Raw genomic sequence first — 24,322 nt, 5'->3', positions numbered from 1 at the left:
AATGCCTCGTCATTAATTTCCAGAGAATCTTCTGGGGATATTTGCTGAGGCAGGAAATTACTAGATCAGAATGGGTGTGACACACATTTCGTTTTGTAATTCCAAAATCTGAAACAGAATATCAGCTTTTGAAACCTATGCTTTTATCTCTGTCTCAATTACGTCATCTGCAAAATTGAGATGTTGATAATACTTTAGTTAGAGGTATTTTTTAAATGCCAAGGACAACACAAGTTAGCTCTTGTGGGTCATTACTACTGCCAGCAGTAGTAGTAGGATTATTTTTAAATTGTTCCCCAGGAAAGTTGCAGCTACTTTTGTTGCCATCAGTACTACTAAAGGGGTCCTGCTTCCCCATATTCTTTTCTACTCATGAATTTTTCCTTCATTTTTCTTTAATTTTTGCCAGCAGATGACTGAGAAGCAATATCTCATTACCACCAACTTCTTGTTTCTCAGATTCATGAGATTGAAAATCTCTCTATTTGCTTGTTAAGGATTTGGATACTGGGGAAAGATTGAGAATTGTAACTAACTTCTCCATATCAAGAAAATTGGGAGTTAATACTGACTCTTGTGAAATTCAAGATTACTTCTGCAGAGAAGAACAAGAAAAAACTACCTTTTATTTCTGGCTAGAGAAATTCATAACAAAACCCAGTTGCCTGCATGATTCCATAGGATACTAATTTAAAAGAAAATCTAGCATAGAGAGTAACTTTCTAAGTTATAAAACAAAATGCAAACTGCTTCAAGGCAACTCTCAGTTAGATAGGATTTTTTTTTTCCAAAGTAAGAAAATTTACATTTGCATATCAGATTTTGGTTTTATTTTTAATAAACATCCAACAATTATATATATTTATGGGATACAAGCTGATATTTCAATACATGTATTAATGTACATATATCAGATTGTTATCTCTTTCATGTGTCCTTTGAAGAGAATTCTTTGTGGCACAGCAGGAAATCTTTCACTTAAACAGAAATTCCCAATATATGTACTAGTAATTTTCTCTCACAGTTTGACTCTACCTTCCACAGAGGGCAAATTTTATGTCACTTTTCTGTTAACTTTGTCTATTACATCATTCATAAAAGATTGTTTTTTTCATTTTAAAGCAATCAAGCAAGTCTATCTTCTTTGGCTAAGAGTTTTCATTAGTTTTCTTGGATTGAGTGGGATATAAAGCTGTGATAATTTGATGAGAGACAGAGACAAGATTTCAGAACCAATGTTTGTAAGAGTTACAGAAGAATATTTTGGGATGTTAGAGGGGCTATGCCTCTGGGAGAGAAATTTTGAAAGGAATACAGATATTTAAAGAAAACTGCAGGCAGATTTTGCTGTGAAGTTCATCGTGCTTCACCACAAGCCTTCAATAAAATTACATCACTTAACAATTCTTAGAAGAGTTGATTTTGGCCGGGCACAGTGGCTCAGCCTATAATCCTAACACTTTGGGAGGCCAAGGCTATCATGGCAAAACTCCATCTCTACTAAAAATATAAAATTAGCCAGGGGAGCTAATTTTTAGCACACATCTGTAGTCCTAGTTACTTGGGAGGCTGAGATAGAATTACTTGAACCCGGGATGCAGAGGTTGCAGTGAGTGTAGATTGCACCACTGTACTGTCACTGGGTGACAGAATGAAACTCTGTCTCAAAAAAGAAAAAGAAGAGTTGGTTTGAGAAGGCATGGGTTATCTGTGTTACTATTATCTTAGGATATACTGTAGTTCCATGATTGGAACTCATATTGAAAAATATAAGATACCACCAAGGAATTACTAATGTGTATGTTTATGTACATGTGAGTATATTTGTGTATATACCAGCATACAAAAATCCAAACACAGTAATATGAAAGGCTTTTTAAAATCTCTGAAAGTTCTAAGATTGTTGGTAATCTTTGTTGGTTTAAAGTCTATATTAACAGAGACTAGGATTGCAACTCCTACTTCTTTTTTGCTCTCCATTTGCTTGGTAAATCTTCCTCCATCCCTTTACTTTGAGCCTATGTGTGTCCTTGCATGTGAGACAGGTTTTCCTGGTTACAGCACACCAATGGGTTTTGACTTTTTATCCAATTTGCCAGTCTGTGTCTTTTGATTGGGGAATTTAGCCCATTTACATTTAAGGTTAATATTTTTATGTGCGAATTTGATCCTGCCATTTTGATGCTAACTGGTTGTTCTGCCCATTAGTTCATGCATTTTCTTCATTGTGTCTCTGCTCTTTACCATTTGGTACATTTTAGAGTGGCTGGTACTGGTTGTTCCTCTCTGTGTTTAGTGCTTCTTTCAGGAGCTCTTGTAAGGCAGGCCTGGTGGTGACAAAATCTCTCAGCAATTGCTTGTTCATAAAGGATTTTATTTCTCCTTCACTTATGAAGCTTAGTTTGGCTGAATATGAAATTCTAGGTTGAAAGTTCTTTTCTTTAAGAATGTTGAATATTGGCCCCCACTCTCTTCTGGCTTGTAGGGTTTCTGCTGAGAGATCTGCTGTGAGTCTGATGTGCTTCCCTTTGTGGGTAGCCTGACCTTTCTCTCTGGCACCCTTAGCATTTTTTTCCTACATTTCAACCCTGGTGAATCTCATGATTATGTGCCTTGGAGTTGCTCTTTTTGAGGAATATCTTTCTGGTGTTCTCTGTATTTCCTGGTCTTAAATATTGCCCTGCCTTGCTAGGTTGGGGAAGTTCTCCTAGACAGATCCATGTATGTTCATTGTGGCAGTTTACAATAGCAAAGACCTGGAACCAATCCAAGTGCCTATTAATGATAGACTAGACAAGGAAAATGTGGCACATATACACCATGGAATACTATGCAGCCATAAAAAACTATGAGTTTGTGTCCCTTGTAGGGACATCGATGAATCTGGAATTGATCATTCTCAGCAAACTGACACAAGAACAGAAAATCAAACTGCATATTCTCACTCATAGGCAGTTGTTGAACAATGAGAACACGTGGACACAGGGAGGGGAGCATCACACACTGGGGTCTGTTGGGGGGAATAGTGGAGGGAAAGCGGGGGCTAGGGAGATTGGGAAGGGATAACATGGGGAGAAATGCCAGATATAGGTGACGGGGATGGAGGCAACAAACCACATTGCTATGTATTTACCTATGGAACAGTCCTGCATGTTCTACACGTGTACCTTAGAACCTAAAGTGCAGTAAAATATATATTTAAAAATGAAAAACAGGAGTGTCAGTAATAGTTCATTTGATATTGCTTATAATTCCTTTAGTTCCTCCAGATTTTAAATATCCATAACAGATATTTGCATCTGTGATTTGCAAGTTTAAAGACTCTCACCTCTGGGAAGCTGAGGAAGATGGTGACTGGTGGAAAGAGCTGCAGTTTATAATTTTGGCTTGTTTTGTTTGACAAAGGCTGACAGGATTAAGGCTCATGAGTACATCTTGCAAAAGGGGACTGAAGTCAAAAATAGCAGTAAATGCAATAAATAAATATATCATATAAAATAAGGAGAAAAACTAGTATCTGCTGATGATAGCTTTACTTTTACTCATGCTGCCTTAGGTATTTTTTAATGGCTTTCTTGAGATGTGATTCCCATACCATGCAATGTATCCACTTAAAGCATAAAATTCTGTGGCTTAGTTGTGCTTTCATTGCAATAGTTATAGAATACTTTTATCATGTCAAAAAGAAAGCCCATATCTCTTAACCATAACTTTCATCCCCAGACAGAGACAACCACTGATCCACTTTCTCTATATACATGTTTGCATATTTTGGACATTTCATATAAATGGAAACATAATATGTGGTCCTTTGAGATGGACTCCTTTAAAAAACTTTATTTATTACACAGTTTTTAAGGTTCATAGCGAATTTGAACTGAAAGTAAAGAAATTACCCCTATCCTCTCACACATGCACCCTCCTCGACTATCAACATTCCATACCAGAGTGGTATGTTTTTTATAATCTGTGAACCTACATTGACATATCATTATTACCCAAGTTCATTCTTGGTGTTGGCATTCTATTGGTACAAATGTATAATGGCATGTGTCTACCAGTGTAGTATCTCACAGAATAGTTTTACTGCCCTAAGAATTCTCTGTACTCTGCCTGTTCATCCCTTCCTGCCCTTCTAACTTCTGGATACCACTAATCTTTTTATTGTCTCAATAATTTTGCCTTTTTCAGAATGTCATATAGTATATAGCCTTTTCAAATGGGCTTCTTTCACTGAGTAATATGCATTTAAGTTCCTCCAGGTCTTTTCGTGGCTTGATATCTCAGTTCATCTTAGTGCTGAATAATATTTCAATATTTGGATATATCACCATTTATTTATCCACTCATCTACTAAAGGATACATTGGTTGCTTCCAAGTTTTGCCATTTATGAATAAAGCTGCTATATACATCCATGTGCAGGGTTTTATTGAACAGACATTTTCAATTCATTTCGGTAAGTACCAAAGACCATAATTGCTAGATCTTATGGTAAGGGTATGTTTTGTGAGAAACTACTAGACTGTTTTGCAGAATGGCTTTAACATTTTGCATTTCCACCAGTGATAAATGAGAGTCCCTGCTACTCTACATCCTCGCCAGAATTTTATGCTGTCAGTGCCTGGATTTTGGCCAATCTAATATATATGTAGTAGTATCTCGTTGTTTTAATTTGCAATTCCCTAATGAAATATGATGTTGAACATATTTTTGTATTATTTGCCATCTGCATCTAGTCTTTGATGAAGTGTTGGTTCAGGTCCTTTGCCTACTTTTTATCAGGGTATTCATTCTTGTATTGTGAAGTTTTAAGAAATGCTTCTATATTTTGTATAACAGCCCTTTTTCAGATTTGCCTTTTGCAATACATTCTCCAAGTCTATGGCTTGTCTTCTCATTCTGTTATCATCAGTTTTTTGCATTTTAAAATTTTTTAATTTTTGAGTCATTCAGGCTGAAGTGCAATGGTGCAATCTCGGCTAATGCACCCTCTCTCTGCCTCCTCTGTTCAAGCAATTCTTCTGCCTCAGCCTCCCAAGTAGCTGGGACTACAGGTGTGCACCACCATGCCCAGCTAATTCTTGTATCTTTAGTGGAGATGGGGTTTTACCGTGTTGGCCAGTCTGATTTCAAACTCCTGATCTCAGCTGATCTGCCCACCTCAGATTCCCAAAGTGCTGGGATTGCAGGGGTGAGCCACCATGTCTGGCCAACATTGCTTTTTACAGATCACAAGTTTTAAATTTTAATCAAGTCTAAGTTGTCAGTAGTTTCATGAATTGTGCCTTTGGTGTTATATATAAAAGCCATGGCCATATCAAAGAGTATCTAGCCTTTTGTGTATGTTATCTTCTAGGAGTTTTATAATTTTGTATTTTACATTTCATTTAGGTCTATGATTCATTTTGAGTTAAATTTTGTGAAGGGTGTAAGGTCTGTGTCTAAATTTATTTTTTGACATGCAGATATCTAATTGTTCCAACATGATTTATTCAAAACACTATCTTTGTTTCACTGTATTTTTTGTTCTTTTGTTAAACATCAGTCAGCTCTATTTGTATGAGTCTGTTTGTCTATTTCTTGGCATTCTGTTCTGTTCTGTTGGTCTGTTTGTATGTTATTACAGCAATGCCACACTATCTTTTTATTTCTTTGATACAGGATCTCACTCTGTCACCCAGGCTGGAATGCAGTGGCATGATCATTGCTTACTGCAGCTTCAACCTCTGGGGCTCAAGTGATCCTCCCACTTCAGCCTCCCAAGTAGCTGGGACTACAGACACAAGCCATCATACCCAGCTAATTTTTGTATTTTTTTGTAGTGCTGGAGTTTCACCATGTTGGCCAGGCTGGTCTCAAACTCCTGAGCTCAAGTGATCCACCAACCTCAGCCTTTCAAAGTACTGGGATTACAGGCCTAAGCCATCATGCCTGGCCTACATTATCTTGATTACTGCAGCTTTATATTAAGTCTTGAAATTCGATAGAATCAATCCTCTGACATTCTTCTTCTTCAGTATTGAGTTGGCTATTCTAGGCCTTGTACCTTTTCACGTAAACTTTATCATCTTTTTTTTGTTGATATCCACAAAATAACTTTCTGGGATTTTGATTAGCCTTACAATAAATCTACAGATCAAGTTGGGAAGAGCTGGCATCCTGACAATATTGAGTGTTTCTATCCATGAATATAGACTGTCTTTCTATGTATTATGTTCTGCTTTGATTTATTTCATCAGAGTTTTATAGGTTTCCTTACATAGATCTGTACATCTTTTGTTAGACTTATTCCTATATATTTCATTTTGGGGCACATTAATGTAAATATATTTCATTTAGGGATACATTAATGTAAATATATTTATACCTATATATTTCATTTTGGGGAGGAGTAATGTGTTTTTAACTTCAAATTCTACTTGTTCATTGCTGGTATATAGGAAAGGGATTGACTTTTGCATATTAACTTTGTATCCTATATCACTTACCAATTCCAGGAATCTTTGTTGTTGTAGTTGTTGTTTTTACTCCTTTCTAGTTTTCTTCATTGACTGTCATGTCATCTGTGAATGAAGTCAGTTGTAGCTCTTTCTTCCCAATCTGTATACCTTTTATTTCCTTTCCTTGTTTTATTACATAAGCTAGAACTTCCAGTACAATGTTGAAAAGTAGTGGTGAGAGGGACAATTTTTGCTTTGTTCCTGATCTTAGCAGGAAAGCTTTGAGTTCCTCATTATTAAGTGTGATGTTTGCTGTAAGTTTTTATATAATATTTTTAAAAATCAAGTTGAGGAAGTTCCTCTCTATTTCTAGTTTGCTGAGAGTGTTTATCATGAATATGTACCGGATTTTGTCAAATGCTTTTTCTGGATCTATTGATATGATCATGTGATTTTTCTTCTTTATCCTGTTGATATAATGGGTTACATTAATTGATTTTTGAATGTTGAACCAGCCTTGAACACCTGGAGAAATCTCACTAGGTGGTTGTGTATAATTCTCTACCTTTCTGAATTTGATTTGCTAATATGTTGTTGACTATTTTTTAATCAAATTCATGAAAGATATTGCTGTATATTTTTCTTTTCTACTAATGTCATTGTCTGGGTTGGATAAGTAAATGCTGACCTTACAGAATGAGTTAGGAGGTAGTCTCTCTGTTTCTCTCTTCTGGGCAATGTCATAGAGAATTTATATAATTTCTTTTTTATATATTTAGGAGAATTCACCATTGAACCCATCTGGACCTGGTGCTTTCGGTTAGGGAAAATTATTAATTATTGATTCAATGTATGTACTGGATATAAGACTATTTGTGTTATCTGTTTCTTTTTGTATAAATTTTGGCAGATTGTATCTTTCAAGAAATTGATCCATTTCAGCTAGGTTCTCAAATTTGGGGACATAGTATTGTTCATAATATTTTTTATCTTTTTATATACACAGGCTTTGTAATGATGTTTTATTTTTAATTTTTGATATTATTTGTGTCTTCTCTTTTTTCTCAAGTAGCCTAGCTTGAAATTGATTGATTTCACTGCTTTTTTCAAATAAACCACTTTTGTTGATTTTCTTTATTAACTTGCAGTTTTCAAGTTTGTGCATTTTTACTGATTTTTTTTTCCATTTCTTTACTTTGGATCTGATTTGCCCTATTTTTCCAGTTTTCTAAAGTGGAAAGCCTATAATATTGGTTTTGTTTCTTTCTTTTTGCTTTTATATGCACTCAATGCTATAAATTTTCCTCTAAGCCCAGCTTTGACTATATTCTGCAAATTTTGATTAGTTATATTTCTATTTTTATTTAGTTCAAAATCTTTTTTATTTTTTAATTTAAAAACATCTTTTATTGAGATAAAATCATATGTACAAATTTTATTTTATTTTTATTATTTTCAACTATTATTTTAGAATGGTGGGGACATGTACGTTTGTTACAAAGGCATATTGCATGATGCCAAGGTTTGGAGTATGAATGAATACATCATCCAGGTAATGAGCATAGTACCCAATAGTTCTTCAAACCTTGTGCCCCTACTCCTCCTCCCTTTTGTATTCCCCAGTGTTACTGTTATTACATTTATGTTCATGTATACCCAATGTTTAGCTCCCACTTACAAGTGAAAACTATTTTCTGTTTCTCTTAGTCCACCTAGGATAATGGTTTCCAGCTGCATCCATATTGCTGGAAAAGCCATGATTTCATTCTTTTTCATGGTTGCAAAGTATTTCATGGTATATCTGTACCACATTTTCTTTATCCAGTCTCCCATTGGTGGGAACCTGGGTTTATTCCATATTTTTGCTATTGTCACTAGCACTGTGATGAACATATGGATGCATATGTGTCTGTGGCAGAATGATTTATTTTCCTTTGATTATGTACCTAGAAATGTGATTGCTGAGTTAAATGGTAGTTCAGCTTTTCCTTCTTTGAGAAATCTCCAAAATGCTTTTCACAGTGACTGTACTAATTTACATTCCCACCAACAGTGTATAAGTGTTTCCTTTATTCCACAGACTTGCCAACATCTGTTATTTTTTTACTTTTTAACAAAAGCCATTCTTATAGGTGTGAGATGGAATCTTATTGTGGTTTTGATTTGCATTTCTCTGATGATTAGTGATAATGAGCATTTTTTCATGTGTTTTTTGGCCACCTGTATGTCTTCTGTTGAAACGTGTCTGTTCATGTCATTTGCCCACTTTCTACGGGGGTTATATTTTTCATTGTTGATTTAAGTTCCTTATGGATTCTGGATCTTAGACATTTATTGGATCCATAGTTTGCAAATATTTTCTCCCATTCTGTAGGTTGTCTGTTTATGCCCTTGATCATTTCTCTTGCTGTACAGAAGCTCTGTAGTTTAATTATGTCCCACTTGTCAATTTTGGTTTTTGTTGCAATTTCCTTTGAGAACTTAGTCATAAATTATTTGCCAAGGCCAGTAATGAAAAGAGTATTTCCTATGTTTTTATAGGGTAGTTCCCTACAAAATATTTTCATAGGATATTTCCTAGAATTTTCATAGTTTTATATCTTGCATTTAAGTCTTTAATCCGCCATGACTTAATTTTTGTGTATGGTGATAGGGAAGGGTCCTGATTCATTCTTCTGCATATGAATAACCAATTATCCCAGCACCACAAAAATCCTTTTTCAATTTCACTTGAGATTTCTTCTTTGATCCAGGTGTTATTGAGAAGTGTGTAGTTTAATCTCCAAGTATTTGGGGACTTTCTAGCTACCATTCTGTTATTACTTTTTAGTTTAATTCTGTTACGGGCTGAGAGAAGACATTGTATGATTTTTTTTTATACATCTATATTTTTAAGATGTGTTTTATAGCCCAGTATGTGGTCTTTCTTGGTGAACATACCATATAAGCTTGAGGAAAATGTGTAACCTGCTGTTGTTATTGGAAAGGGATCCCAATCCAGACCCCAAGAGAGGGTTCTTGGTTCTTGTGCAAGAAAGAATTTAGGGTGATTTTATTAGAGAAGTAAAGAAACAAAAGAATGGCCACTCCATAGGGACAGCAGCCCTGAGGTCTGCTGGATGGCTGTTTTATGGTTGTTTATTGATACGCTAAACAAGGGATGGATTATTCATAAGTTTTCCAGGAAAGGGGCAGGGATTTTTCAGAACTTAGGGTTCCTCTTCATTTTAGACCACATGTGGTAACTTCTGGACATTGCCAAGGCATATGTAACCTGTCATGCACTGGCAGGAGTGTCTTTTAGCATGCTCATGCATTATGATTAAGATATAATGAGCAGCAAGGATGACCAAAGGTCATTTTTATTGGCATATTGATTTTGATAGATTTTGGCTGGCCTCTTCAGTATATTTTGTTTTATTAGTGGGATCTTTGTGACCTGTATCTTGTGTCAACCTCCTGTGACTAAGAATGTCTGCCCTCCTAGGAATGCAGCACAAAAATGAGGTCCCAGCCTCATTTTTCTTTGACTGTATTCAAGATGGAGTCACTCTGATTGAAACACCTCTGACACTGCCATTGGATAAAGTAGCCTGTAGACGTCCATTATACACAATTGATTGAAGGTGCTGTTGAGGTAGCCTAAGTCTTTATGGGTTTTTTGCCTGTTGCATCTGTTCATTTTTTATAGAGAGGTGTTGAGGTCTCCAAATATAATTCTGTATTCCTCTGTTTCTCCTTGAAGTTCTATCAGTATTTGCCTTATGTATTTTGATGCTCTGTTGTTAGATACACATAAAGAATTGTTACATCCTCTTAGAGTGTCCCTTTATTATGTAATGCCTCTCATTAGCCCTGATAAATTTCCTCAATCTGAATTATGCTATATTTAAAATTAATATAGCTACTCCTGCTTTCTTTTGATTAGTAAAATCGTAGTATATCTTTCACTATCCCTTTTGACCTATATGTGTCTTTATATATAATGTGTAATCTATATTTGTCTTTATATATAATGTGGGGGTTTGTAGACAATATGAATTGGGTCTAGGCTTTTTGATACATTCTGACAATTTCTTAGGATGTCTGTCTCTGCTTGCCTTATCCATCTGTTTCTACATGTTGTTTGCTTTTTACGCTAAACTCTTTAGCACATTGATCATGGGATTTTTGAATTCCTGGATTTGTTAAATTTAAAATCATAGGATATTTAATTCCAGCGTTCCTGCTATATCTTACTCTTGTTCTGATGTTTGTTCAGTCTCTTCAAACTATGTACTTTTGCCTTTTAGTATGCCTTGTGATTTTTTGTTGAAAGGCAGATGTGATGTACTAGGTAAAAGGGACTGCCATAAATAAGCCTTTAGTAATGTATTGGTAAGGTGTGAGGAGGAGGGACAGAATTCTGTAGTCCTATGAGTAGGTCTCAGTCTTCTAGTGAACTTATGCCCCTGGACTGTGAACTTCTCAGTCTTTTTCCCTTTTTACGTGAAACAGGATGGCTTAAGGGGTCTGGAGTTAGCTAGTTTTCTTTCTTCAGATATGTTAGACTCTTAGAAAACACCAGGAGATTAGACTGAAGCTGCTGAGAGAAGAGCATTTTAAGAATAGAATGCTCTAATGTATCTCAAAATGGTCTGTTTTCTTCCCCCAACTACCAGAAACATGAGGAGATTTTTTTTTTCCTGATATTCACTGTAAGGACCCAGTGAAATAATACTCTGAGATAAAATTGGCACAGGTGTGCAGCACCCCCTATGATTGGCTCTTCCTGAAGTTTTAACTCAGGGAATTGTCCACATGAACCTTCAGGAGTTACTCAGTTACAGTTCATGTTTTCCTGCCCTAGCACTGGTTCTTGGGGATGTTTGCACTCCGAGTCATGATCATCTATATATACCTGTGTGTCTTACTGTGGGAAGCCGTTTGCCCTGTGACCTCACTTCCTGCCAGACCTCCTAAGAATAGTTGTTTTCAGTTTGTTCAGCTTTTTTTTTTTTTTGAGATGGAGTTTCTCTTTTGTTACCCAGGCTGGAGTGCAGTGGTGCAATCTCGGCTCACCACAACCTCCTCCTCCTGTGTTCAAGCAATTCTCCTGCCTCAGCCTCCTGAGTAGCTTGGATTACAGGCACGTGCCACCATGCCCAGCTAATTTTTTGTATTTTTAGTAGAGATGGGGTTTCACCATATTGAACAGGATGGTCTCGATCTCTTGACCTCGTGATCTACCCGCCTCAGCCTCCCAAAGTGCTGGGATTACAGGAGTGAGCCACTGCACCCCCAGCTTTGTTCAGCTTTTTACTTGATGTTAGGAGAGAGTGACATCTTCTAAACTCCTTACATGGCTTTCAAAAACTAAAAGTCAGGGTAACTGAACCATTTTTTAATTGGGTTCCTTTCTTCTTCTTACAGAGTTGGAACTGTTTAAACTGGCTTAGATGGTATTCTCTAATTTCGGAAAGAAAATCATTCTACTTTGCAAGGCATGACATTTAATTATAACATTTAATTGATCTGAACATAATTAAGAAAGTGAATAATAAATGGTTCATTGGGGGTTATTTAAAATTTTTAAATTTGGGGACTCAAATTTTAGGTGGATTGAGTTTTCTAAATTATTTTTATAGAAAACACTCTGATTTTATAAGCCTTTTTATCTTATACTAACTTTAAAATTTTAGATCATGCTCTTTACCATAAAAATAGTCTATTGATAGTCACATTTGATATCAAACCTAGTCTTTCCTTCTTTATCTTTTTCAGTATGACTTTGAGATGAAAAATTCACACTTCTGAAGTATCAAGAGAATTGCCAGACTGCGTTGGTCTGTGATTGCAATAAAAATAGTATGATCTCTTTGGGAGCAACTCTTCTGGGAGAGGGTAAAATTTATTCTCTCCAAGCCATTGGGAGTCCTTTCTCTAGTTCACACACAGGCTACTGACATAAATTGAAGGGTATCTAGTCCAGAGTTTTGCTTTAAATAAATAAATAACCTTTCTTGGATTATTGGCACAGTTAGCTCAAAAGAGCCTTCAAGGATGAATCTTAGTTAATGAATACCCTAAACTCACTGTCCTCTCTCCCTCAGATCTCATAAGACGGTCCCAAGAAAATGGCAAAGTGTAAGGGAACCCATTCCTTTGGTCCACCACATAAGTCAGCTGCCCAAGGCAGAGGCAGTGTGTCAGGTGCAGAATGGATCTGGAAGGCTGTGGCAGATTGTGTTTTCCAAAGATGGCTGCAGCAACATATCTTATCCAACATGCTTTTCTTACAGCATGACTTTGACACTGCTCCCTATCAAGTAGTAAAATCTATGCTTCTCCTCTTGGAACTTAGTACACTTTTGTGAATGTCTTGACCAATACAAAACAATAGGAGTGATACAGTATGATTCCTGAAGCTAGTTTCTAAAAATACGTGCACTTCTACGTTGTTCCACTGGCACGATTACTCTTCATATTCAGCCACTATATTATTAAGAACCCCAAGCAAACCTGTGGACAGGTCCTTCTCAATAGGAACCAAGGTCCCAGCCCACTAGTCCTGCTGAACTCCCAATAGCCAATGCCAACTTGCTGGTCAAGTGAACAAGCTTGCCAATCTCCAATTAAGCCACCCGACCTAGTGAGGTGTGCAGTGGAGATGAGGCCTCAGTGATGCCTGTTCAACTTACACATTTCTGAACAGAGTAAATATAATTGTTTTTAATCCACTAAGGTTTGAGGTAATTTGTTATATAGCAACAGTAATTGAAACTCAAAGTAAATGTAAGGCATTTGGCATAACATGATCAAGTTTCTATGAAACAATGGCTCTTCATTCCTTTATCTAAGTGGATTCCTTTTCTCCTATGTAACATTCATATCATTCCACAAGAGGCAGATCTACTCTATATTTCCAATATAAAGGTAAGACAAAAATAATGAAATTTAATCTACAAGTTAAACCGTTACTCAGAGTAAGTTCTTTTGGCTTGAAATATTTTAATTCAATGCAAGGATTGTCACATCGATCAAGAGTAATCCTAGAGTGACTCAGGTTGATTAGCAGTAAATTTATGTATGCATCTATAGCAATTTATCACCGTGTTGAATTGCTTCAACGACCATTGCTTTTAAAATTATGATGAGCACACCAAGGCAATGTCATGTCAAGGAAATGAGCCTTGTTCTTGACACATAATATCAGTTTTACAAATATTAGTTTTCTTGCCCATCTTCCCGAGGTAAAAATATGTCTAAGAGTATTGCTCTGGGGCCAGGCGTAGTGGCTCACGCCTGTAATCTCAGCACTTTGGGAGGCCGAGGTGGGTGGATCACAAGGTCAAGAGGTCAAGACCATCCTGGTCAACATGTTGAAACCCCGTCTCTACTAAAAATACAAAAAAAAAATTAGGTGGGCATGGTGGCGCACGCCTGTAATCCCCGCTACTCAGGAGGCTGAGGCAGGAGAATTGCCTGAACCCAGGAGGCAGAGGTTGCGGTGAGCCGTGATCGTGCCATTGCACTCCAGCCTGGGTAATAAGAGCAAAACTCAATCTCAGGAAAAAAAAAAAAAAGAGTATTGCTCTCAACTTATGAGTTCAGCAGTAAACAGCTTACATTAATTATTAGAGTTAGGAGAAATTGCAGCAATTATCTGAAGCCTTTTATACCTTTCAAGAAGAGTAAAGATTAGGAATATAGTATCCCAGGTTTAATATGTTTTGACCCTAACTGCTTATTAGAATCACCTGGAGAGTCTCCGCCTTCTAGTCCATTTTAATTTTTAATTGTTCTAGATGTGACCCAGGTGTTTCTGGTATTTTCTTAACAAGATTCCCCAGGCGAATTTACAGTATTGCCATCACTGAGAACTAATGGATTTAGCAAACTGGATAGCACAGTGTTTTTTAAAACACAGACTATGTACTCAACAGGTAGCATTAAATAATGTAACATCAAATGAGAGACTTATTCTCAGTTTTGTTTCAATCATTTAGATTAAATCGGGGAGAATGGCCAAAGCGGACAGATCACTTGAGGTCAGGAGTTTAAGACCAACCTGACCAGCATGGTAAAACCCTGTCTCTACCAAAAATACAAAAATTAGTTGGACATGGTGGCACATGGCTGTCATCCCAGCTACTCGGGAGATTGAGGCGGGAAGATCACTTGCACCCAGGCAACAGAAGTTGCAGGGTGCTAAGATCATGCCACTGCATGACTGGATAACAGAAGGAAACTCCATCTCACAAATTAATTAATTAATTAGTTAGTTAAGGAGAATGGTTAAACATGGCATTAGGCCTGTCATTGGCTATTTTCTAATACTTGCTAATCTGTAACAGAGCCAAAGTCTTCAGCTCAGGGACTTTGACAGTGTCTAGCTTAATAAGCATTTAAATTATTTTGGTCAGTGTCCACTTATATACTTTTCTTCTCACTATATTAATTTTACTAGTTAACTATTATTTTGATGAGCAGATTTCTACTTAGGATAAAAATATACATTTTATGTGTCAATTCCCATATTAAGTTGAAGACAATTAATCAGTTTAAGAAAAAGTAAGTACTAATAGAACACTTGGTACTAGGATATGGCAAAAACAATTGTGAAGATGTGACTCTAATGATCTAAGTTTAGAAAACACTGGGTTAAGATTGCTGGGACAGCAAAGACAAGGCATCCTGAGATCACCAGTTCCTACTCCATCAACATCAACACACCACACTGCCCAGAAAAAAAAATTCCTAAGTTGTTAATATGATCTTGATGTTGAAATTAAAAAGCTGATACCTTTGAAGCACCTCAGGCTCTTGTCACAACCTAAAATATTCATAAAATTCTTTCAACCAAGTTTTTGTGATCTTTGATGTGTCTGTCACTCTTTGGAAACGCTTACGATGGAGCAAGCTGGGACTCAAAATTCTGTAATGGAGCAATTATTCCAGTTTATTGGTACTCAAGAAAGTCGAGAAAATTTTGATATTAACTGTTGCATCTTACCTGTCTTAAATGTGATGTGTTCAGACAACCATGTGACAGGTGAAATTGTTAATCAGTCAGAAAAATTAAAACTGTTTACAATGTTAGGGCCTGTTTTCATGTTTCAGTGGCTGCCAGTACTTTCTACTTCCTGGATGGGCAGCATACATTAGTAATGAAGGTGAACTTGATGCAGCCATTTGGCATTGGTGGGGGCAAGGTTTTATTTGCATGATCAAAATGCAGGGTCATGTCACCATCTATTCCTTTAGGAACCCTTACAAAGGAAAACAACAATGAGGTTCCGGAAGGAACTTACAGGTTTGACTGTTTTCAAGGCACCTGGAGATGATTTACATGTAATATCAAGGTTGGAAGGTAACCCAGTGAAGGGATGAATGAATAATATTTGAGTCACTGCAGTAACAGGCTGTGTAAAGTGAAAAAAAAAAGGACTGCCTATTCAACCTCGGTTCCAAATAGCCATCAAAATGTAGTTTTTTTTCTTAAACTGGAAAATTATGCTTCTTGGCAGTCCAGCGGCAGCATTTGCATTGAGAGTGCTTTCTAGGGAGTCTGTTTTTTGCTTATAATTTATTATATTGAAAGTTCATGCAACATTTTCAATGTTCAAGAGGTTCCCCTAATTCCAAGGTTTATTTTAAACCTTGATTTTGAGCATGTGGTAGATATCATATTGTATTTTCAGCCTACCTGTAATTAGTAATGATCTCTCTGCTTATTTATTTTTATCTGGCATGGGTTATCAAATCAGGTAGTGTTTCTTTTTTCTCTTTAGTGCAGAGTGATTCTGAAATTACATCAGAAATCCATTTGTGTCATCATCTAAGAAAATACAGGGAAAAAGTTAACTAAGATCCTCTCCCATTTCATTTGATACATACTGGATTTTCCCTTAGCATTTACTTCAAGGATGCTTTGGCTTACAAATCCATTTACTGTTAATACCTGTAACACATTCTGGAAATATGATTTGTTTTTTTCTAAGAGAAACATATATGATTAGATGGACAAATACTTGGATAATAAATTAATTCTAGCAAAGCTTAGTAGATACTGTAAAAATACAAGAAAGAAAAAATGTTACTGTCATTAAGATGTAAATATGAACTCAAAGTCAGCTGCAGTGAACTTTTCATTTTCTGGTGAAAGATAAACAATTTGTGGATTAACTCTAACCCTGACATCTCTATCCCCTGCCCACCCCATTCAGCTACTTTTTCTTGAGTTACTCAAATAAACCGTGTTCTTAGCTAACTTAGATATTTGCACATGCGTAAGTACCCTAGTGTAAATCATTTTTCTCCCCGCTTTTCCAGGACAACTTCTCCTCACCTGTTAAATCTTAGCTCAATTAATAGGTCACTGAAACCTCAAAAAGTTCTAGATTCCCCCAATAAACTCTGAGTTTGCATTACATTATAAATTTACCTTGATTTGTGTAGTCATTTCATTCATGCCTGTCCTCTAACTGTAATCTCTATGCACATGAGGACTGTTTTTTTTTTTTTCTTGCCTTCAACATTTTATTTCCAACAACTAAAGTAGGAGTTACTTTAGAAACAGTTTTTGAATGAATGATTTTAATTTTAATAGGTGCCGCTTTGAAAAAAGAACTCAATTTGTATGACTTAGGGGATCCTATCCTGCTTCACAGTCCTATTTAAGATACTGGAATAGGCCTTTCTCACTTTCAAAAATTGTGGATAGCAGCGTAGAAAAAGCTGTGCTTTCTGGAAAATGGAATTACACTAGTGGGCTTTGAGTGGAAGTTTGAAACGAAAAAGAGATACGAGGAGAAGAAAATAAAGCTGCGAATGTGCACCTTCCCAGTTCTGGTCCATTCTGGTTAAGAAGGTGGGGAAAATGAAGTTTCAGAAAATAATGCAAACAAAGAAAACTAATTTAACAGATAAGCGATTTTTTATTCAAAGTATTAGTGTTTCTAAGAATTTATCCAAAGATGATTAGTGTTGTGTTATTTGAATTATTTTATAACCTAAATAATGGCAAATATGTTTGTAATTATTTCTAAATATTAGATACTAAGTTTATTTATAAAAAGGGCAAATAATCCATCGAGCACTATTTCATTACATTTCAACTAATTTTACTGAGGTTTTTTTTTTCTTCTTTGGACATTCCTCTCCCACATCCTTTATCACAGTTAATTAATAACTATATTTTCTAACAATGACAAATAGATGGGAGAAAGAATTAGTTTTATGTAAGTGAAATTTCCTTTTGGAATATCTTTTTCCTTTTCTATTTTTTTCTTAAATGCCTGGGAATACTCAATTACATCTTGATAAGAAATTACAAGGTATACTGATAACATTTTTAATTAAATTAACATTACTAAATGTTTAATTCTTGTGAAATAAGTTGGAGTTTAGAATTACATACATGTTAGTTGAATTCTCCCATCTATAACCCTATTGAAAGCTGAGCATTTAGGGATATAGTTGTACATAATCATAAATGCATTTTGGTAAGCATTGTATTCTACCAAGAAATGCACAAGTCATAAGAGGGTATCCCAATTAATATTCACACAATGAGCACACTCAAGTGACTAGCACTGAAAACAAGAAACAGAAGATGACCCACATTCCAGATGTCCTCATGGTGCTTCATCCCAAAACTGCCATACCTCCAAAGGTAGCCACAATCCAGACTTCTCGCATGCTCAGTCATGATCATATACTCTTCCATCTGTTTTATATCCTTCATGCTTTTGAAACTCAACCATGTTGATCTATGTAGTTTCAGTTCATTCATTTTTGTGGCCTAATAGTATTTTGTTAAATAATTATTTCACTACTTATTTGTCCATTTTAGTGTGATAGAGTTGTTTCTATTTTTAGTTATAGATAATAACTATAAACAATCTCGTAAATGTCTTTTGGTAGACAGATGCATGCCATTCTGTAGAGTATATGTTTAGGAATGGAATGGATGTATTATAAATTGTATGTATATCTTGCCTTCATAACTTCTAAACTATTGTCCAGAGTAATTGTACCAGCTTACACTCCTTTCATCAATAATAGTTCCACTTTCACATCTTCAGCAGGACTTGGAAATATCTGTCTCTTTCATTTTGCTGTTGTCTACACCTGGCATATGCCATGTGATTTTATTTAACCTTTGTGGATTATACTTTCTAAATTTGTAAACATAACTTGTTTCACATGTATATACCACCTTTTTTACCCTAGAGATCGAGGGCCATATGTTAGACACTTCTCTATCCTTGAATGAATCTAACGTAGCAAGCAATGGATGCACTTTTGTTAAGATAAATCTTTCTTCTGTGTCATGCTCTATTAAAAGGCCATAAAGAGTGGGAGAGAGATGACATTAGAAGAGAAACAATACAAATATATTTTATTGATAGAAACAAAAAATGAGAGGATCTCACTTATACTCTGTTAAATTTTATTCTCCATTTATGTATTCATACACTCCATGTTGGGGCTGAAATAAAATGATTTCCGTTTCTACTTTTCTTAGTTAATTGCTTCCCTTTTCTACTGTGCAATGTAAAAGGATAATTAAAAATTATATTCCCGACTAAATTTCTTTAGGAAGATGGTTTCATTTATTATAATATAGCTGTTTCTCTCTCTTCACCTATCCGTGCTAAAAGTGAACAGAAGTCACAAGTCGAACACCAAACTGTTCCATACTCCTTCAAAAAACAAAGCCAGCCATTGTGCCTAAAAGGTGTATCCAGATATGTGAGGACATAAAGTCCTGTCACAATTCTCTTTAACCCAGATGCCTTCAAGTAAGCAAATAAAGGTTGGCAAAAATAGCAACCTTACTCCAATGCCTTACATGGCATTTAATAGTAACAGTTCTTCACTGAAAACAAGAAATTTCTATAGAAATGATAACCTCCTGTGAGTATATGGAGCCTGTAAAACCTGAAGAGTTTCAAAAGGTCAGCAAGCTTTGAAGGTGTTTGTCCTAGGGATACATTTCCAAATAACCCTAGGAGAAGGAGAGGGAAAGAGGGAAAGAAAAAAGTTTTAACTTGATGAAAGCAAAATATTCAAGCTTAACAGTTTCTGGATTATCATTTAATTAGAGCCATCAATCACTTCACATCTGTCTTCTTCCAGATCTCACGACTTTCATCTAAATCTATACAATCCAACTACAGAGAATATGTAACCCATTAAGAATCCTAAAGATGGGAAGCAATATTTAAGAAATTACCCTACAGAAGATTTTAGAAAATTACCTAAAGATAGGATAGTAGAATTCATCTTTCAATATATACCACAAAAACTCAAGGCTAAAATTTTCTTTTAATTAATAAGATAAATATTGCTTCTCTCTCTTTACCAGTTCAGACGTAAACTGGTGATCATTTTCAAAGGGTTTTTCTTTCCAAATCATTTTATTACAAGTCATATTTTTACTAATGTGTGAAACTGGCTTGCAGTTAGTCATTTTATGAACACAATTTTACATTCTTTTAAAATGAGGTCTGTTTAACATTGAGCTTTTAGAAATATATTTGCTCCGTTAATTAGCTATTGAGGAATGCCATCAAATGTCTTTAAGGACAACTGTTACTATTATTTACTTTTGTAGGGGAGGGGGAAGACAGAGTCTCCCTCTGTCACCCAAGCTGGAGTGCAGTGGTATGATCTCAATCTTGGCTCACTGAAACCTCCGCCTCCCAGATTCAAGTGATTCTCATGCCTCAGCCTCCTGAGTAGCTGGAATTACAGGTGCACACCATCGTGCCCAGCTAATTTTTTATTTTTAGTAGAGATGGGGTTTCACCACATTGGCCAGACTGGTCTTGAACTCCTGACCTCAAATGATCCACCCATCTAAGCCTCCCAAAATGCTGGGATTACAGGCATGAGCCACCGTTCCTGGCTAGCTGTTATTTTTGGGGTTTAAAATGTTTTAATTTCTTCTTATTGAGGGGGTTCATGTTTTCATGCTGACTGCCCCTAACTTCTGCATCCAAGGAATTAAACAGCTTTAGGCTTTTTAAGCTCCAATGTGTTCAGAAAAGTGTTTCAACCGTGGTAATCCCCTTGTCATGTAGCATTTATCTCCCACCAGATATCCACATGCATCCCTCTTCTTCTCAGGCAGATAATTGCAAAGGGGTTGGAGTCAGAGAAAAGAGTTGAGCTGGTGCTGAGCAGCGGATATAAAAAGAAGTGTCACCCTAGTGGAAGTAAATAGACTCTGAGACTGTAATCTCTCCCCTTATTTATTTTTGAAATGATAAGTGCCCAGGGGAAATCTTGTTTATTTGGCTATAGAAATCTTTGACTGCAGTCATGTATGGTTTTTAACTTGTTTTTATTTGCATACATTCTATTGCAGCAATGTTCTCTCTTATCCCACCTTGGTTTGCTCCCTAAATAGTTTTCATTGCAATGTTGTTGTTTTTTGGCCATAGACTTCAAGATTCTTTGTGTTTTTAAAATAGCAGTGTACTCATTACCTGTTTTTCCAACAGAGTTCATCTGGTGATTTAATGATCAGAAACATTCAGCTGAAACACAGTGGGAAATATGTTTGTATGGTGCAAACAGGAGTGGACAGTGTTTCATCTGCTGCTGACCTCATAGTAAGAGGTAAAAGATTAATGACTCCTTGAGTTTGTAACTTCACATCTTAACAGCATTCTATACTCGAGGAAAAACCATGCTGAGATAGTATATGAGCATAGGAGTTATAATATTGATTTAATTCCCCCTCATAGACCACAGGATATGACAATAAGGGTGGGTGCTAATTCAAAGAAAGAAAAATCTCAACTCGGCCCTTCTAATAGCTCTTACTGTAATTGGTATTCCACAGCTGCTGCCAAGCTGATGCGTTTTTGAACATGTCATTAATTCGACGATTGTATTTAATTTGAGAGAGAATATTGTACAGTGTGTCTGCTTCCAAAAGAATCAGGATTTGGGAATAATTGCATGGGGGACAATTTTCTAAAAATAGAAAAAATTCATCCGGATGCCTGAGAAAATTTGCCAACCTGAGCTGCTGTCCAGGGTGCTGATTTGCTACTGGGCTGAAAAATGACCCGAGTGCATCATAGAATAAAACACATCTAGATGTCAAATTGGGAATTACAGAGATACACCAGTGGATTAAAGGGAAAGGCATCACAACAGGAGCAAAGGATATTGAATTTGGAAAGGTAAAGAATCCTGCTGAACAGAGGTTTTTAAAAGTGACTGTCATCTGCAGTCAGAGAGTATTATAGTTTGGGAATTACTGCCTCACATCTAAATTTAAGATCTAACAACAGAAATGTGGGGTAGTAGAGGGAAGTAGTTGTTTGGTCACCAGGTAAATGGCCTTTTCCCTAAGTGCTTTTGAAATTGGGATAGGTCAGAGGTATTGAAGTGGTCTTGTGACATTCTCTTCTCTTTAATAGGAGGGTGACTTTTATGGAATTGCTACCCACCATTTGCATTTGTACCTTTTCTAGGTTCACCTGGACCACCAGAAAATGTGAGGGTAGATGAAATTACAGATACAACAGCCCAACTCTCTTGGAAAGAAGGTACAGATAACCATAGCCCGGTTATATCCTATTCTATCCAGGCTCGGACACCTTTCTCCGTGGGTTGGCAAACCATCACAACAGGTAAAGGGGGAGAGACATATATCATCTGCACACATATTAATGGATTACAGGTAAATGCTAAAGCATACAGACTCTTACCTCTTAAATATTCTTTTGCAGTACCTGAGGTCATTGATGGGAAAACACACACAGCTACTGTTGTCGAGTTAAACCCATGGGTGGAATATGAATTTCGGGTTGTAGCCAGTAACAAAATTGGAGGTGGAGAACCCAGTTTACCCTCAGAAAAAGTAAGAACTGAAGAGGCAGGTTAGTGTTTTTGTTTTCTGAGTAATGGGTTAATAGATTTCTGTGGATGTGTGCTTCCATTTCCCTTGGCCCTGAACTCCAGGCCAGCAGGGAGTCGGCCTCAATAATCCATTGTTGCAATTATCTGACCTTTCTAATGGCAGAACTGGCCATATGGCATTTGTCAAAGGAAACACATGTAAGTGATTCTGATGTAGTGTGACATTTCCAAGAGTTCAGTCCATCGTAAATGATCATTAGTGCATGTTGAGTGAATATGTTTTTGTCACTTAAGGTTATAATTACTATCTGACATAGTTACCCTGTTAACAGGGTAAGTGCTGTTTTCATTTATAACAAGCATTGACAAATTGGTAGGATAATGACATTTGGGAGTTCTGCTGCTAGGAAATCTCATTCTGCCATCAAGCTTAGTGAAGGAGCTTAAGCAATTGATAAATAGGTATATTATGTCACTTCAAGTGTTGAATTAAGAAAGAATCCTTGATAAGAATCTCCATGTGGGACAACTATTCACATAGACCATAAGACTGATTTTATTATTCTAAAAATATCCTAGCATTAAAACTCAGAAAGTGTATGTAACATCACATTATAGGGACAGCTGAGACCTAAAGACTTGCCTTTTCAGAATCTGTAGTATTAGTTAATATCAACTAAAATGAAGTTTGAAACAAAGCTGGTATATCACTTTAGGAACTCAGCTATGATGGAAGTCATCAAATGTGTTTCAGTAATTTTCATGTTGCTGTTTGTTTGTTTTTTTTTTTTTGAGAGAAGGAAAGAAAAAAAAATAAGTAAAGGAGAGGAAGAAAGAGGAAGAGAAAGAGGGAGTCATGTTGCTGTTTTATTCAGAGCAATGCATATAATGTTTATGCTAGGAAATATGGGAAACAGAGGAACTGTGCTTTCCCTCATGTTCTGGTCATTTGTTCACACAACACATATTTTAGCATCCTCTTTGTGCTCAGCACTTTCTAGATATTGCAAGTACAGCTGTGAACATACCAAAGACCCACTTTCATGGGACTTCTATTCTAGTTGTGTCATGGGGTTCACTAAGCCTAAAGTTCTCAGTATAAGTCAGAATCTGATGCCCCTGTGAAGTTTATAAATAAGACCTCAAAACAAGATTTAAGTGTTTGAGTCTGGGTCATCCTTATGTATAGCCAATGTTGTTCTCAGAATTATATCCTACTTGGAATAGTCACAAGCTAAACATTCATACTGGATTGATTTCCCATCATCTCTGCTAAATCACTTTTTCTTGTTTCATTAACTCTCATACTAGCAAAGTATTCTTCCAACTTGGTCACGTTTTTCTTACTGTTTGATAGATTTTTAATTTTTTGTGATTTCATGTAAATACGTTGTTTGATAATCTCATAAAAATATATGTATGTATATAATATGTACATAAACACACATGTGTATGAATAATGTGCCAAGGATGAAATTACTTTAAATATTTTTAAAAATTGCTTTGTCTATGAGGTAAGTATTACTAAATGCAAGTGCCATTTCATCTCTGTTTTTCTGACTCATGCAGTTCCAGAAGTGCCTCCTTCTGAAGTCAATGGAGGAGGCGGAAGCCGGTCTGAACTTGTGATAACCTGGGATGTAAGTGTTTGGGCAGTATCTTCCCCATCAGGGTGTTGCTGTTCCCATGATCATTATGGCTTCCTGGGTGGTGATGCTGACTGATGGTGCAGGTGTTGGTGGTGGTGCTGGGTTGTGGCTGATGGGTGCTGCTGCTAGTGGTGGTAGTGGGTGGTGGTGGGGTTAGTGGGAGTGGGACTGGTGGTAGTGATGGTAGCTCTAATAGCTAATATTTTTTTGATGCTTTCTCTGAGCCACCCACTGTTCCTAGCACTTAGCATGTATCTTCCTCATGTCATCCTTGCAACAATTCATAGATGAAAATACTCCAGCTCAGAGATAAGAAATGATTAGCCCAGGGTCACCAGGATGGTAGACATATGGATGAGTCATG

At 36.3% G+C, this 24,322-nt stretch overlaps 1 protein-coding gene across 2 annotated transcripts in view; it reads left to right on the top strand.

Moving 5' to 3' along the window:
* CNTN3 (contactin 3) overlaps positions 1-24,322 on the top strand; it is a 332,442-nt gene that overhangs the window by 272,436 nt on the left and 35,684 nt on the right. For both annotated transcript variants that reach the window (XM_035276115.3, XM_054245874.2), the window contains 4 exons: positions 20,938-21,055; positions 21,922-22,080; positions 22,180-22,329; positions 23,879-23,949. In XM_035276115.3, coding sequence (XP_035132006.1) covers positions 20,938-21,055; positions 21,922-22,080; positions 22,180-22,329; positions 23,879-23,949 — 498 coding nt within the window. The remainder of the gene's footprint in view (positions 1-20,937; positions 21,056-21,921; positions 22,081-22,179; positions 22,330-23,878; positions 23,950-24,322) is intronic.

Source organism: Callithrix jacchus, chromosome 15, assembly GCF_049354715.1.
Source record: "Callithrix jacchus isolate 240 chromosome 15, calJac240_pri, whole genome shotgun sequence".
Classification (NCBI taxonomy): domain Eukaryota; kingdom Metazoa; phylum Chordata; class Mammalia; order Primates; family Cebidae; genus Callithrix; species Callithrix jacchus.
The sequence above is the reverse complement of the archived record's forward strand: the minus strand, read 5'-3'. Positions and strand labels throughout refer to the sequence as shown.